The following is a 15,377-nucleotide window of genomic DNA, read 5'->3' as shown; positions in this document are numbered from 1 at the left end:
GATATCGACATACTGAGGAGTTTCCGGCAGCACATGACCACATATAGGGAGGCAAAAGTTTGCTCTCTATATCCACCTGCTGGTAGATGGACACAACCCACCAGTCTATGGATTGATCAGCTATGATTAATGGAAAGAAAATTATCAGGTATGATTATACATAATTTTACCTTGCCTCAGGTACAAGCTTAGATTATGAGCCCTCCTGGGCCAGAGAAATATCCAGAGTACCTGAATGTACTCACCTTGAGCTACTACTGAAAAAAGGTGTGAGCAAAATCTAAATAAAAATAAATAAATAAATAAATAAATTGAAAATTACCTAAATACGAAAATGAGTCTAGGAATAGGCAACATTGGAACAACTGACGGTTGTGGATGGGAACTAGTAATCCAATTTGTAACTGTTTTTCAAAGCATGCAGAACCAGTTTTTGTTGATAAAACCAGTTTGAAAGAATCCAGAGTAGACGATGTAGTAAAAATAAGTATATTGTTTGCATAAAAAATGAATTGGATATTAAAGCTTTGAATCAGAGTTGCTAAAGTGCTCAAAAAAGAGCGGTGACAAAAGTAGATTCTTGAGGTACATCTGAAAGCAAAGGAAGATGCAGAACTGTAGACACAAAAATGGACCAGTCTGTCAGGTAAGAGGTAAACCAATTAAGAACTGTTTCAGAAATATAGGAGCGATTCACTTTTTCATTGAGTATCAGTGGAGTCCTTGAACAAAGCAGCAGGTGTGACTTTGCGCAAGTATAAGGACCAACTTAAGCACTGGACCAGGTGAGGCACTGGCTCAAGATGTTGGCAAGAAAGGGTTCCAAAACCCCCAGATTCTGATGTCACCGGCCTGGCATAGTGAGCCAATCAGGCGGTAAAAGCAGGTAGATCTGAACTGGGATTGAGAGGCTGTTGTGACTTCCCACTGCATGCTTTTCCTCTCCATCCTGCTGTGTTCTGGTCTCTCTCCCTACCTCACTCCATTGATGCAGTGTCGACCCCCCTCCCCCCCCGTGGGTCTGGCATCTCATCCTCTTCCTCTCCTACCACAATTGCCTTGAGTGGCCTTCAGTAGCAGCAATGGATAGACTGCCATTGGCCAACCCTAGGTCTTTCTTCTGCAGTGCCCTGCCCACAGGAAATTGCATTCGAGGAAGCAGGGCATGGTAGAGGGAAGACTTGGAGCTGGCTGGAGGCAACCTGTCTTCTTTGCTGTTACTGCTGCTGCCCGGCAACCTATGGCAAGTTGCAAGACAGTCGGGGTGGGGGGAGGAGAGGGAGAGAGGAGAGATGCTGGACCTGTGGGGGAGGGTGTGAGCAAGGGGGATAGAGATTGGATTGGGGGATGAGAGGAGATATGATAGACCCTGGGGAGGGGGGGAGCGAGATACCAAACCTTGGGGAGCACAGAACCAATTGGAGGGGATGCCAGTGCAGGTGAGAGTGGGCCTGCCAATGTTTGGGGGGAGAGGGCACCAAATCGTGTTGGCTCAGGTCATCACAATCCCTTGGGCCAGCTTTGGCGGGTATTTTTGCCAAGTTAATTTTTAAAGTGAATTTGCATGCATAAATTTGCTTTGCAAATTGGTGCAAGTTAGATGTATAACATCCTAGAAGGGAAGGGGAATGGGACTTCATATACTGCCTTTCTGTGGTTATTTGCAACTACATTCAAAGCAGTTTACATATAATATACAGGTACTTATTTGTACCTGGGGCAGTGGAGGGTTAAGTGACTTGCCCAGAGTCACAAGGAGCTGCAGTGGGAATCAAACCCAGTTCCCCAGGATTAAAGTCCGCTGCACTTATAACTAGGCTACTCCGCCACTCCGAGTTTACGTGGTCTATTACAAAATTGTCCCATATTGAATTCTTTTACAACTTAGGGCCCTGTTTACTAAGGCATGCTAGCGTTTTTAACGCGCCTACAATTAGTGCGCATGCTAACCGTGTAGGCGCCTATAGGTATATTGTAGGCATGTACACAGTTAATGCATGTTAAAAATGTTAACGCGCCTATATTGCGGCTGCTTAGACAGGGCCTTTAGTGATCTGAGAATTTTTAATATAATAGCAATGCTTATATTCTGCTTTTTCAGTTCCTAATGGCACAGAACGGTGTAAAATATTTTTTTTATCTATTTAAAAAATTTATATCCTGTAACTATCTGTGATTGTAGGCAGCTTATGTAGTGAAGACAAACAGAAAATTGCAATCAACCTTAAAGTAAACAGTGCAATATAAAACACTATTTAAAAAAAACCTTCTAAAAATACTTACCCACCCCTAAAACCTAAACCTTTGCTTTAGTACCCACAAACATAGCATCTTGATTCAAATTCTTAAAATGTTACCTTTTTCAGCATTTGACAAAATTGCAGGTAGCAACCACTTTTCTCCTAAATTTCAATGCTCTACCTATATTCTTCCCAAAGTCTTAAACATATGAAGGAAAGCAAGCTATACAAGCTACTTATCATTTCTGTAGCGCTACTAGATGTATGCAGCGCTGTACACTGGACATGAAGAGACAGGCCCTGCTTGACAAGGCTTACAATCTAATTAGGCCAGACAAAAAGGACAAATAAGGGAATTACTAAGGTGGGAATGATAAAACGTGGGTACTGAACAAGTGAGTAAGGGTTCGGAGTTAAAAGCAGCATCAAAAAGGTGGGCTTTTAGCCTAGATTTGAAGACGGCCAGAGATGGAGCTTGACGTACCAGCTCAGGAAGTCTATTCTAGGCATATGGTTCAGCAAGATAAAAGGAACGGAATCTGAACTTAGCAGTGAAGGAGAAGGGTGCAGATAAGAGAGATTTACCCAGTGAACGGAGTTCCCGGGGAGGAGTATAGGGAGAAATAGAAGTGGAGAGGTACTGAGGAGCTACAGAGTGAATTTAACTTGTAAGTCAGTAAGAGGAGTTTGAACTGTATGCAGAAATGGATAGGGAGCCAGTGAACTGGAGTGTAAAAACACATGCATACAACATGACAAGAACTCAACCTCATAAAAAAATGTCTAGCAAAGAGAATGCTCTCTTAAATCTAAAGCAAATTGTGTTGAATTCTGTTTATAAACAGGCAGGACTAGACCTACAACGTATAGTTAAAGCACATCAAGTTAAAGCCGTATGAGCATCAAAGGGTTATTTATAGTCAGCCTCCATATAAACATATACAGAGCAGCAACCTGGTCATTCATGCACACTTTGACCTCTCATTACTACCTAGACAGTGTATTGTGAATAGGTAATGGGCTTGGATAGGCAGTTTAAAAAAAATCATCTTTTATGGCTTCAGTTGTTCAAGACGTGCTGTATCATATTTTGGAAAATCATAAGAACAACATGTGGGTTCTCTAAGTAAATTCTGTTCTGCTGTTTCTTTTGATATATTCTCCTTGCAAACTTCAGCTTGGGAATCCTCATGTTTGTTGTTGATTTGGTCTTGTTTTTTGACTGAGAAAGTGAAGTTTCTTATCTGTAGAGGTTCTAGACAGTAGTATAAACCAATGACACATTTTTATCACCTCCACCTATACAAGTGCTTTTCAATCTTTTTGTGGCTGTGACGCCAAGATAGTGGCCAAATAAAACTGTGTGACCCCTCCCCCCCTCAGAGCTGCAGAATAATGATGCATCTACAGAGCCCATTCAGATCATGACCCCCACCCCCCACATGTAGGTTTTGTGATCCCATTTAGGCTCTTGATCCAAGCTCTGACTTATTATACAGTGTACTCTAAAATGAGGACTGAACTGAGGTATTCCATGCAGGGGTCACAGTGCCCACACAAGTTCAAAGTTTTTTAGGTGTTCTTTGAGCTTCTGCAGTGTTGTCGGATATCACTACTTATGTCTTTTTTTAAATCTGCTTTCTATGGAGAACCCCTGTTATAGATGAGCAACTTTGCTTTCTTTATTTTCTGGCAGAAAAGAAGCTATTGGAATACTAACTACCTTCATTGAATTGTTTCATAAAGGTGGGCAATAAATTCCAGTAATCAAACAAACAAATAAGTTAATAAATTCATTATGAAAAACCCAAGGATATGGCTTTGTGGTATTTTTTAATTGGATTTAGTTTTGCATTCTTGATAGATTATAGAAATACCCCTTTAGTATAATCAGTTCCAAAATAGATGTAGTGATGCGTATTAATTTCTTTCTAGGTTATATACTGTTCTTTTGGAGGAACATCAAAAGGGCTTCATTTTAACAACCTAATAGTGGGGCTAGTCCTCCTTACCCGAGGGAAAGATGAAGAGAAAGCAAAATGTAAGTAGCGCTAATATTGTACTTCATAAAGCTGAGAGGATGTATTATTTATATCTTTGAATTAAAATATGTTAATCAGTTTGGAAATTATATCAGTTATCATAATCTTATAGGGATTTCTAATTAGCTGTTTAAATAATTAATATTGCAATCATGAGACTATTTATGACTGGAATAAGTTTGCTGATATTACAGGGAAAGAGGAGAGAATTTTTTTTTTAAATAAGGTCCTTCAGTAGTTTCTTAAATGTGCTTGAAGCCATCTGCTTAGCATTGGTGTCTGCCATATTTTTTTTCCTCACATTTGACCTTAGGTGTCAAATTTATTTTTGTGTGAAGCAATAGTATACAGTAGTTGGAATTTTTCAGTGCAGACTTTAGATGGCTCTAGCTGTACACCTTGATCATTGAAACGCTTTTCAGACTACATGGTAACAATATTTTTTTGGGTGACCTGTTATCCTGTATCATCTGTCAACCACAAAGACTGAATGTTCTTAACTATTAGCGCTAAATAGATTTTATTTACAGAATTTATCTTTTTATCTATTATGTTATGTTATGGATTTTTCTTTACAGATATTTTTAGTCTCTTTTCGAATGAATCTGGCAGCTATGTTATACGGGAAGAAATGGAGCGAATGTTATCTGTTGTTGATGGAGAAGTCCCACTGTCGCTCAAAAAATGCTTCTCTGAGGTATTCCTTTCAGGTCTATTATATCTTAGATTTAGAATCATATAGATAATATTATTCCCTTTCTCCCCCTCGCCCAAAATGATATCAAAGTAATTCTAGAGTGGTATGGGGATGCTTGCAGCTGGTAGGTTTTACACTTCCTTATATGCCTAAAATTAGAGGAATTAGAAAAAAATCAAGTTTGATATATGAAGAATCCAAACAATATTTTTAAAAAAAGGCTAACAATAACAGATGGAAACAAGGAGTTAAAATTAACTGGTAGATATAACTTATCTAACACAAAATCAGTGTACAAAAATTTGAAGGCATTTCAATGAAGGTAAAATCTTCATATCTCTGTTAAAATTAATTCCAACAAAGCTAACAGGAAGCCTTCTAGTTGAATGAAAATATTGTATTTAAAACTTTAGGAAAACTGTATTAAATCTAAAGGCCAATTTTACTAAAGCCACCCAGAACAAAACAAAACATGTATTGCTATATTGCACTTTGCAGTTAACAAGAACAGACTGCCAAGACCTGGCACCCAACAATATTAAAGAAAAATATTTGTAATAGTAACAGGTTTTCCTTTTAAGTACTTAATCTTTCTAAAAGGTCCACTTTCTCTGTACCTTCCATTAGTGTATACTTGGCCTTATTTCTACTACACAGGAAACAAAAGGTGAATGATTTAATACCCCCTTAGATTATAAGCTCTTTGAGGCAGGGATAAATTGTATCTGAATATTTTTCAGTACAGTGCCTTGTATATCCAGTAGCACCATAAGAATAAGTCATTAGCAGCATAACAAAAATGGCAGTAGAAAAGATTAAGGCTGCATTTAATAAAATATGATAATGAAGTGCGAGAATTTATTGTACTCTTCTTCCTAACTTACTTTAGTCATTGGCGTGATGGTGCTTAGCCTGGGACCATTTACCAAGGTGCCTCTGGAACCATGCAGTCCTGGACCCTAACTCTAGCCTCTAGGTTTTAACCATTATTTGATGACCATTATTTCCCCCTGGTTGACCTGGATATCTAAATGCCAAAGCCAGGAGTCAAACCCAGGTCCATAAGAACATAAGAATAACCATAGTGGGTCAGGCCAATGGCCCATTTAGCCTAGTATCCTGCTTCCAACAGTGACCAATCCAGGTTACAAGTACCTGGCAGAAACCCAACATTCTATACTACCAATCCCAAGGCAAGCAGTGGTTTCCCCATGTCTATCTCAATAATAGACTATGGACTTTTTATTTATTTATTGCATTTGTATCCCACATTTTCCCACCTCTTTGCAGGCTCAATGTGGCTTTTCCTCTAGGAGCTTGTCCAAACCATTTTTAAATCCAGATACACCCACCAATTGTTACTATATTCTTTGGCAACGAGTTTCAGAGCATAACTATTCTTTGAGTGAAAAAACATTTCCTCCTATTTGTTTTAAAGTATTTCCATGTAACTTTCTTGAATGTCCCCCTAGTCTTTGTACTTTTTGAAAGAGTAAAAAATCGATTCACTTTTACCCATTCTACACCATTCAGGATTTTGTAGACCTCAGTTGTATCTCCCCTTAGCTATCTCTTTTCCAAGCTGAAGAGCCCTAACCTCTTTAGCCTTTCCTCATTTGAGGGGAGTTCCATCCCTTTTATCATTTTGGTCACTCTTTGAATCTTTTCTAATTCTGCTATATCTTTTTTGAGATACGGCGACCAGAACTGAGCACAATACTCAAGGTGAAGTTGCACCATGGAGTGATACAGAAACATTATAATAATCTTAGTCTTATTTTCCATCCCTTTCCTAATAAGTCCTAGCATCCTGTTTGCTTTTTTTTGTCTTCCGCTGCACACTGGACAGAAGATTCAGCATAATGTCTACAGTGACACCTAGGTCTTTTTCTTGGGTGCTGACTCCTAAGGTGGGCCCCTAGCATCAAGCAACTATGATTTGGATTATTCCTCCCAATGTGCATCACTTTGCATTTGTCCACATTAAGTTTCATCTGCCATTTGGATGCTCAATCTTCCAGTTTCCTAAGGGCTCCCTGCAATTTTTCATAGTCCTCATGTGCTTTAACAACTTTGAATAGTTTTTGTCATCTGAAGATTTAATCACCTCGCTTGTTCCAATTTCCAGATCAGTTATAATTATGTTAAATAGTAGTGGTCCCAGTACAGATCCCTGCGGCATGGGACTCCTCTATTCACCTTCCTCCATTGAGAAAAATGGCCATTAACCCTACCCTCTGTTTTCTGTCCTATAACCAATTCCTAATCTACAGCAGAACATTGCCTCCTATCCCATGACTTTTTAATTTTCTCAGGAATCTCTTATGAGGAACTTCATCAAAAACTTTCTGAAAATCTAGTTACACTACGTCAACCTTCAAAGAAATGCAGCAAATTAGTTAGACAAGACTTCTCCGAGGACAAGCAGGCTGCTTGTTCTCATGATTGGGGTCGTCGTTCGTGACGGCCCAGGAGACCGGCAAATCTCTAAAGCAAAACAAAAAGTTTCCAGAACGCTCTGCGCGCATGCACGAACGGCTTCCCGCCCGCGGCATGAGCGTGACATCGTCAGTTTCTGCTCTGATCATTTTTGGCCCAGGAGACTTTTTCGGTGTTACCGCTTCCCTCTTCTTATTTTTCTTATTTGTTTTTTGTGTTTTCACAAAATTTAAAAAAATAAGTTTATTTTTTCCCTTTATTTCTTTAGTTTTCTAAAGTTCAAGTTTCCTTCATTTTTCGTCACGGCCGGCTTTTAGGTTGCTCAGCCGGGTTTTATTTTTCTTTTATGTGCCTTTTTAATTGGCATAATCACGTCCTTTAATTTCGCAGCCGCTGTTTTTCTGTCCATGTCATCGAGGACACCCAGTGGCTTCAAGCGTTGTACTCGGTGCATCCGGACCATCTCGGGTACCGACCCCCATGTGTGGTGTTTCCAGTGCCTTGGGCGCGATCATTTGCCAGCTGCTTGTAAACTGTGTTCTTTAATGAAAAAACGGACCCAAGTGTCTCGGGAGGCTGAATGTGAAAAGCTTTATGTGGATCGGTCTGGTCCTTCGGTATCAATACCGAGGTCAGCGGCATCGACGTCGAGGGAAGCATCGACTTCGAGAGCGCAGGTAATGGCTGCCGAACGACCATATCGCGCTGGGAGGAGCGAGACATCGAGTGGGTCTCCACCTGTCTCAAGGCCTACGCTATATGCAGGGCCCCCGGGATCAACGTTTGTCGGACCCGGCCCCAAGGAGGTGTGAGGATTCCACGTCCTCCTCTTCGGTACCGAGGAGTCTCGATAACGGGTGTCGAGCGAAGGCTAAGAAGTACCGTCATCAATCTCCTTCCATGCGCGGTACCGAGAGCTCCAGGGAGCCAAGGGATTCGGCACCCGAGAAGCGTCGGCGCCGTGAGGACCGCTCACCCTCTCTATACAGGAGGTGCTGATGCGTTGGTCTTCTGTCAGCCTGGTACCTCGAGCCCCCTCAGATTCTGCCACCGACTTCTGCGCCGGCCCCCCCAGCCTTTTTCAATGGAAGCTCTCGATGAGCGCATCAGGACCCTTCTTCCAGAGCTTCTGGAGGGATTGCTGCGCCAGTCTACTTCGGTGCCAGGGGTGCTTGTGCCTTCTGCACTGACTGTTGAGGTGGCATCTGGTCCTTCGCATGTGGTGAGGTCCCTGTCCTTGGTACTGTTTGCGGCATCGGCGTTGGCTGCCACCCAGGTCGACTCTCCTTCGTCGGCGGAGGAAGCTTCACAGCAGTCCAGGCAGGGGTCAACTTCTCGACATCCCCCTCGAGGTCGTCGTTCCTCGACGTCGAGACAGGCTCGGGTTCAGGCTGCTCTTAGAGAGCTTTTGTCCGATACCAATGATGAGCGCTTGTGGGAGGAAGAGGAAGATCCCAGATACTTTTCTGAAGAAGAGTCATATAGGGTCCTCTCTGATCTTACTCCGCCAATTGAAAGAAGGATGTCTCCGCCTGAGAGTCTTTCTTTTTCCTCCTTTGTCTGGGAAATGTCTAATGATATTCCCTTCCCTATGGAGGTTGTGGATGAGCCCAGGGCTGAGATGCTCGAGGTCTTGGATTATCCTTCTCCACCTACAGAGGTTGTAACAGCTCCCTTGCATAACACACTCAGGGAAGTTCTTATGCAAAACTGGTTGTTCCCTCGCTCTAATCCAGTGGTCCCCAGAAAAGCTGAGCCGGTAATGGTGAAGTCTCAACTACTTCACAATTCCATGGTGGTGGATTCTGCTCTCAGAAGAGCCACTAGGGACTATGCCTCGGCGCCCTCAGGCAGAGAGTCTAAGACCTTGGATTCTTTTGGGAGAAAGACGTATCAGGCCGCTATGCTCGCAGCCAAGATTCAAACATACCAGCTCTACACGAGCATCCACTTGCGGAACTCGGTGAGGCAACTGTCCAGTTTGGTCGAAGCACTTCCTCCGGAGCTCGCTGAACCTTTTCATCAGGTGATCAGGCAGCAGAAGGCGTGTCATAAATTCCTGGCCAGGGGTACTTATGACACTTTTGATGTGGCATCCCGAGTAGCTGCTCAAGGTATAGTGATGCGCAGACTCTCATGGCTGTGTGTCTCTGACCTGGATCATAAGACCCAGCAGCGAATGGCGGATGTTCCTTGCTGGGGGTATAACCTTTTTGGTGAAAAAGTAGAGGATATGGTCGATCAGATCAAGAAGCACCATGATGCTATGGATTCTCCCGCCGGGTGTCTTCTGCTACCACCTCCTCATCTAGGAGGTTTTTTGGCGGTAAGAGGAGTGCTCCCTATTCCTATAATAGGCGTAGGTACACTTCTGCTTCTCGGCAGCCTATCCAGGCTCAGTCCCAGCGCACTTGTTCCCATCAATGGCGTGCCCCTAAGGCCCCTACGTCTCCCCAGCAAAAGCAAGGGACGGGCTTTTGACTGGCTCCAGTGCAGCATAGCCTTGGAAAAAGTGTCTGTGCTGGACGGCTTGCCGGTCGGAGGGAGGTTGATATTTTTTCACCAAAGGTGGCCTCTCATAACCTATGACCGGTGGGTTCTTCAAATAGTCCGGTTAGGATACACCCTCAGTCTGATATCCAAACCTCCAAATTGCCCACCGGGAGCTCATTCTTACAGCTCCCAGCACAAGCAGGTACTTGCAGAGGAACTCTCCGCCCTTCTAAAGGCCAATGCAGTCAAACCCGTTCCACCAGGGGAAGAAGGGCTGGGATTCTATTCCAGGTACTTCCTTGTGCAAAAGAAAACAGGGGTGATGCGTCCCATCCTAGACAAGGGCCCTGAACAAATTCCTAGTCCGAGAAAAGTTCAGTATGGTTTCCCTGGGCACCCTTCTTCCCATGATTCAGGAAAACGATTGGCTATGCTCTCTGGACTTAAAGGACGCTTATACCCACATCTCGATACTCCCAGCTCACAGGAAGTATCTTTGATTTCAGTTGGGAACTTGGCACTTTCAGTACTGTGTACTGCCCTTAGGTCTCGCGTCTGCGCCCAGGGTTTTCACAAAGTGCTTGGCAGTTGTTGCAGCATCACTATGCAGACTGGGAGTGCATGTGTTCCCTTATCTCGACAATTGGCTGGTGAAGAGCACCTTGGAGGCAGGTGCTCTACAGTCCATGCAGATGACTATTCGGGTGCTAGAACTTCTGGGCTTTGTGATCAATTGTCCCAAGTCCCATCATGTCCCGGTTCAAAAATTGGAGTTCATTGGAGCTCTGTTGGACCCACGGACGTCTCGAGCTTATCTTCCCAAGGCAAGGGCAGACAATCTCCTGGCCCTAGTATCCATGACGCGAGCGTCTCAACAGATCACAGCTCGGCAGATGTTGAGACTCTTTAGGACACATGGCTTCCGCAGTTCATGTGACTCCCATGGCATGCCTACATATGAGATCAGCTCAATGGACTCTAGCTTCCCAGTGGTGACAGGCCACAGGGGATCTAGAGGATGTGATCCATCTCTCCACCAACTTTTGCAGTTCCCTTCAGTGGTGGACCATTTGCTCCAATTTGACCTTGGGATGTCCATTCCAAATTCCTCAGCCTCAAAAAGTGCTGACGACGGATGCATCCCTCCTGGGGTGGGGAGCTCATGTAGATGGACTTCACACTCAAGGAGCTTGGTCCTTTTAGGAAAAGGGTCTTCAACCTCCTGGAATTACGAGCAATCTGGAATGCTCTAAAGGCTTTCAGAGACCAGCTGTCCAACAACATCATATTGATTCAGATGGACAATCAGGTTGCTATGTATTACACCAACAAGCAGGGGGGCATCGGATCGCGTCCTCTGTGTCAGGAAGCCGTTCGGATGTGGCTTTGGGCTTAACGTCACGGCATGTTTCTGCAAGCCACGTATCTGGCAGGCGTAAACAATAGTCTGGCCGACAGGTTGAGCAGGATAATGCAACCTCACGAGTGGTCACTGAACATGGGCATAGTCTGCAAGGTCTTCTGAGTGTGGGGCGCCCCCTCGGTGGATCTTTTTGCCACTCAGATCAATCACAAAGTCCCTCAATTCTGTTCCAGACTTCAGGCCCACCACAGACTAGCATCATATGCCTTTCTCCTACATTGGGGGACAGGCCTTCTGTATGCGTATTCTCCCATACCTCTAGTAGGGAAGACTTTGCTGAAACTCAAGCAAGACTGCGGAACAATGATCCCGATTGCTCCCGTCTGGCCTCGTCAATCTGGTTTCCTCTTCTTCTGGAGTTGTCCTCTGAAGAACCATGGAGATTGGACTGTTTTTCAACCCTCATTACCCAGAACGAGGGGTTGCTTCTACATCCCAACCACCAGTCTCTGGCTCTCACAGCCTGGATGTTGAGAGCTTAAAAGTTGCTTCCTTGGGTCTTTCAGGTGGTGTCTCTCGAGTCTTGCTTGCTTCCAGAAAAGATTCCACAAAGAAGTGTTGTTCTTTCAAATGGAGGAGGTTTGCCATCTGGTGTGACAGCAAGGCTCTAGATCCTTTTTCTTGTCCTACACGGACCCTGCTTGAATACCTTCTACACTTATCAGAGTCTGGTCTTAAAACCAACTCCGTAAGAGTTCATCTTAGTGCAATTAGTGCTTATCATCATCGTGTAGAGGGTAAGCCTATCTCTGGACAGCCTTTAGTTGTTTGCTTCATGAGAGGTTTGCTTTTGTCAAAGCCCCCTGTCAAACCTCCACCAGTGTCATGGGATCTCAACATCGTTCTCATTCAGCTGATGAAAGCTCCTTTTGAGCCACTGAATTCTTGCCATCTGAACTTGACCTGGAAGGTCATTTTCTTGGTGGCTGTTACTTCAGCTCGTAGGGTCAGTGAGCTCCAAGCTCTGGTAGTGCATGCACCTTATATCAAGTTTCATCAAAACAGAGTAGTCTTCCGCACTCACCCTAAGTGCTTGCCGAAGGTGGTGTCGGTGTTCCATCTGAACCAGTCAATTGTCTTGCCAACATTTTTTTTCCCCTGTCCTCATACCCGCACTGATGAAGACAAGTTGCACACCTTGGACTGTAAGAGAGCATTGGCCTTTTACGTGGATTGGACAAAGCCCTACAGACAGTCCGCCCAATTGTTTGTTTCTTTTGATCCCAACAGGAGGGGAGTCACCATTGGAAAAAGCACAATCTCTAATTGGCTAGCAGATTGCATATCTTTTACTTATGCCTAAGCTGGGCTGACTCTAGGGGGCCATGTCACGGCTCATAATGTCGGAGCCTGGCTGCGTCAGTGGCTCACGTGAAGTCAGCCTCTATTGAAGAGATTTGCAAGGCTGCAACTTGGTCATCAGTCCACACATTCACATCTCACTATTGCCTTCAGCAGGATACCAGACGCGACAGTTGGTTTGGACAGTCGGTGCTGCAGAATCTGTTCGGGGTTTAGAATCCAACTCCACCCTCCTAGGCCCATTTCTGTTCTGTTCCAGGCTGCACTCTCACTTAGTTCTGTTTCTTTTCAGGTCAATCTCTGTTATGTCCTTGCCGTTGTGAGGCCCAATTGACCAATGTTCATTGTTTTGAGTGAGCCTGGTTGCTAGAGATACCCCAATCGTGAGAACAAGCAGCCTGCTTGTCCTCGGAGAAAGTGGAGACATATACCTGTAGCAGGTATTCTCCGAGGACAGCAGGCTGATTGTTCTCACAAACCCACCCAACTCCTCTTTGGAGTTGTTCTGATTCTCTGGTTGCTTTTTTATTAAACTGATGATGTCACGCTTGTGCCACGGGCGGGAAGCTGTTCGCGCATGTGCGGTTTGCTCTGCCTGTGCGTAGGAGCGTTCTGGAAAGTTTTTGTTTTGCTTTAGAGATTTGCCAGTCTCCTGGACCGTCACGGACAACGACCCCAATCGTGAGAACAATCAGTCTGCTGTCTTCGGAGAATACCTGCTACAGGTATGTATCTTCACTTTGCTTTGGTTGAATCCATGCTGACTCTGTCCTATTAAACCACGTTTCTCTATGATCCCTAATTTAGTTTTCACTCTTTAGCCCGTGATTTGAAGTTGGGCTTACCGGTCTGTAATTTCCTGGATCATCCCTAAAACCATTTTTAAAAATCAGCTTACTTGGTCACCCTCCAATTTTCAGGTGCTATGGACGATTTTAATAACATGTCACCGATCACTGGAGAAAAATTGGTGATTTGAACCTGTCCAAATTATTAGGGATCATTTTGGTTGCTAATTTGACCTATGTTGCACAGGTTAATGCACTCAATTTAAAATTTTTCTTTAAGTAGAAAATTTTTCTTTAAGCTTAGAAAGCTTTGTGCAATCAGAGCATCACTCATCTGCATAATTTTCAGATCCTGGCCCAGGCTATTTTGCTACCAGTGTTAGATTATTGTAATTCCATGTATGGGGGTGTTTCAGCTAAATTGCAGCATCATCTACAACTGTTACAAAATACTGCAGTGAGTCTGATATTTATTTATTTTATTTATTTGTTACATTTATACCCCACATTTTCCCACCTATTTGCAGGCTCAATGTGGCTTACAAGGTACCATAGTGACGATTGCCATTACGGTTGATAACAAATACAAGGTTGTGTTATGGCCACAGGTAGAAGTGTTTCAGGCGTCATGGAGTCGAGGATAGTAAATTGTCCAGTACGATCGTAGATTATCTTGTGTTGCGGGTGTGGGGATTTATGTTGGATCGGTGGGATAAGCTTTTTTGAGGAGGTGGGTTTTCAATGCAGAGATTGTTTTGATTCAGTGACTTCTTTAATGAGAGATCTCCGTTGGCTAATTATTAATAAGCAGATTAAATTCAAGCTGGCTTCTCTGGGTTATTAATCACTTTGCGGCTTGAGTTCAGATGATATTGTGGATATTTTGGGTTTTCCAACCATGTGGCGAAGAAACTGTTTTTTATGTACTCTACAATTGAGTTATCCCTCTTCTAAAAATATTCGCTTTCATTAACACTTGTTTCCTTTTCAAGCAGTTAAGATTTGGAATGATCTTCCCAGGGAAATTTGATTTGCACCTTCATATTTTGTGTTTAGAAAGGTACTGAAAACTGAAAACTTTTCTTTCTGAATTGTAATCTGATTACTAGAATTGTACGATTTAAAGTGTAATTCCCTCACATGTGTAGGTCTATCTTGTTTGCAAACTTCTTTGAATCCCATGGGAGAGCTAGCGGTATATAAAACATGAATAGAATAACAGCAGATCAGCAATTTCATGTGTGAGTTCTTTCAGTACCCTAGGGGTGCATATCTTCCAGTCCAGGTGATTTACTACTCTTTGTCTATTTGGCTCAGGTTCACCAAGATTTCTTTCAGTTCCTCCACATTGTGTCCCTTGAAAACCATTTCTGGTACAGATACAGTAGATCTCTTACATCATCTCCTGTAAAGACCGAAGCAAAACTTCATTCAGTCTCTCCGCTATGGCATTGTCCTCCAAGTGCCCCTTTTGCTCCTTCCTTCAAAGGCTCTCTGCTTCTGATGTACATGAAAAAATTGTTACTATGAGTTATTACCTCTGTGACAAGTTTCTCCTTATATTCTTTTTTAGCCTTCTTTATCAATGCTTTGCTTCTAACTTGCCAGTGCTTATGTTATTTCATGTTTTCTTCATTCGGATCCTTTTTCCATTCTTTAATGGATGTTCTTTTGGCTCTAATAGCCTCTTTCACTTCACCTTTGAACCATTCTAGCTGTAGTTTGCTCTTCTTTCCCTTTGCATTTATGTTAAAGTGAGATATCAAGTGTACTTCCCAACATGAACAACACTCACTTTAATTATATTATGTTGGACCTTAGAGGAGTGGGTCAGTCCTGAAAGGGTGAACTAAGAAATTGCTCCTTTGGGAACTCCTTCAAAATTGATCAGGAGACCAGGATTTTAAAATATCAAATATATGAATGTGAGTGGTTTTGTAGGTAGTTTGGTGA

The 15,377-nt window shown here is 43.2% G+C and overlaps 1 protein-coding gene across 2 annotated transcripts in view; it reads left to right on the top strand.

Moving 5' to 3' along the window:
* The window catches only part of USP32 (ubiquitin specific peptidase 32), a 389,293-nt gene that overhangs the window by 137,397 nt on the left and 236,519 nt on the right, over nucleotides 1-15,377 (top strand). For both annotated transcript variants that reach the window (XM_030222074.1, XM_030222073.1), the window contains exons 3-4: nucleotides 4,176-4,281; nucleotides 4,861-4,979. In XM_030222074.1, coding sequence (XP_030077934.1) covers nucleotides 4,176-4,281; nucleotides 4,861-4,979 — 225 coding nt within the window. The remainder of the gene's footprint in view (nucleotides 1-4,175; nucleotides 4,282-4,860; nucleotides 4,980-15,377) is intronic.

The sequence above is a fragment of the Microcaecilia unicolor genome, chromosome 13, assembly GCF_901765095.1.
Source record: "Microcaecilia unicolor chromosome 13, aMicUni1.1, whole genome shotgun sequence".
NCBI lineage: Eukaryota > Metazoa > Chordata > Amphibia > Gymnophiona > Siphonopidae > Microcaecilia > Microcaecilia unicolor.
Note: the sequence above shows the minus strand (reverse complement) of the source record. Positions and strands in the feature narration are given on the sequence as shown.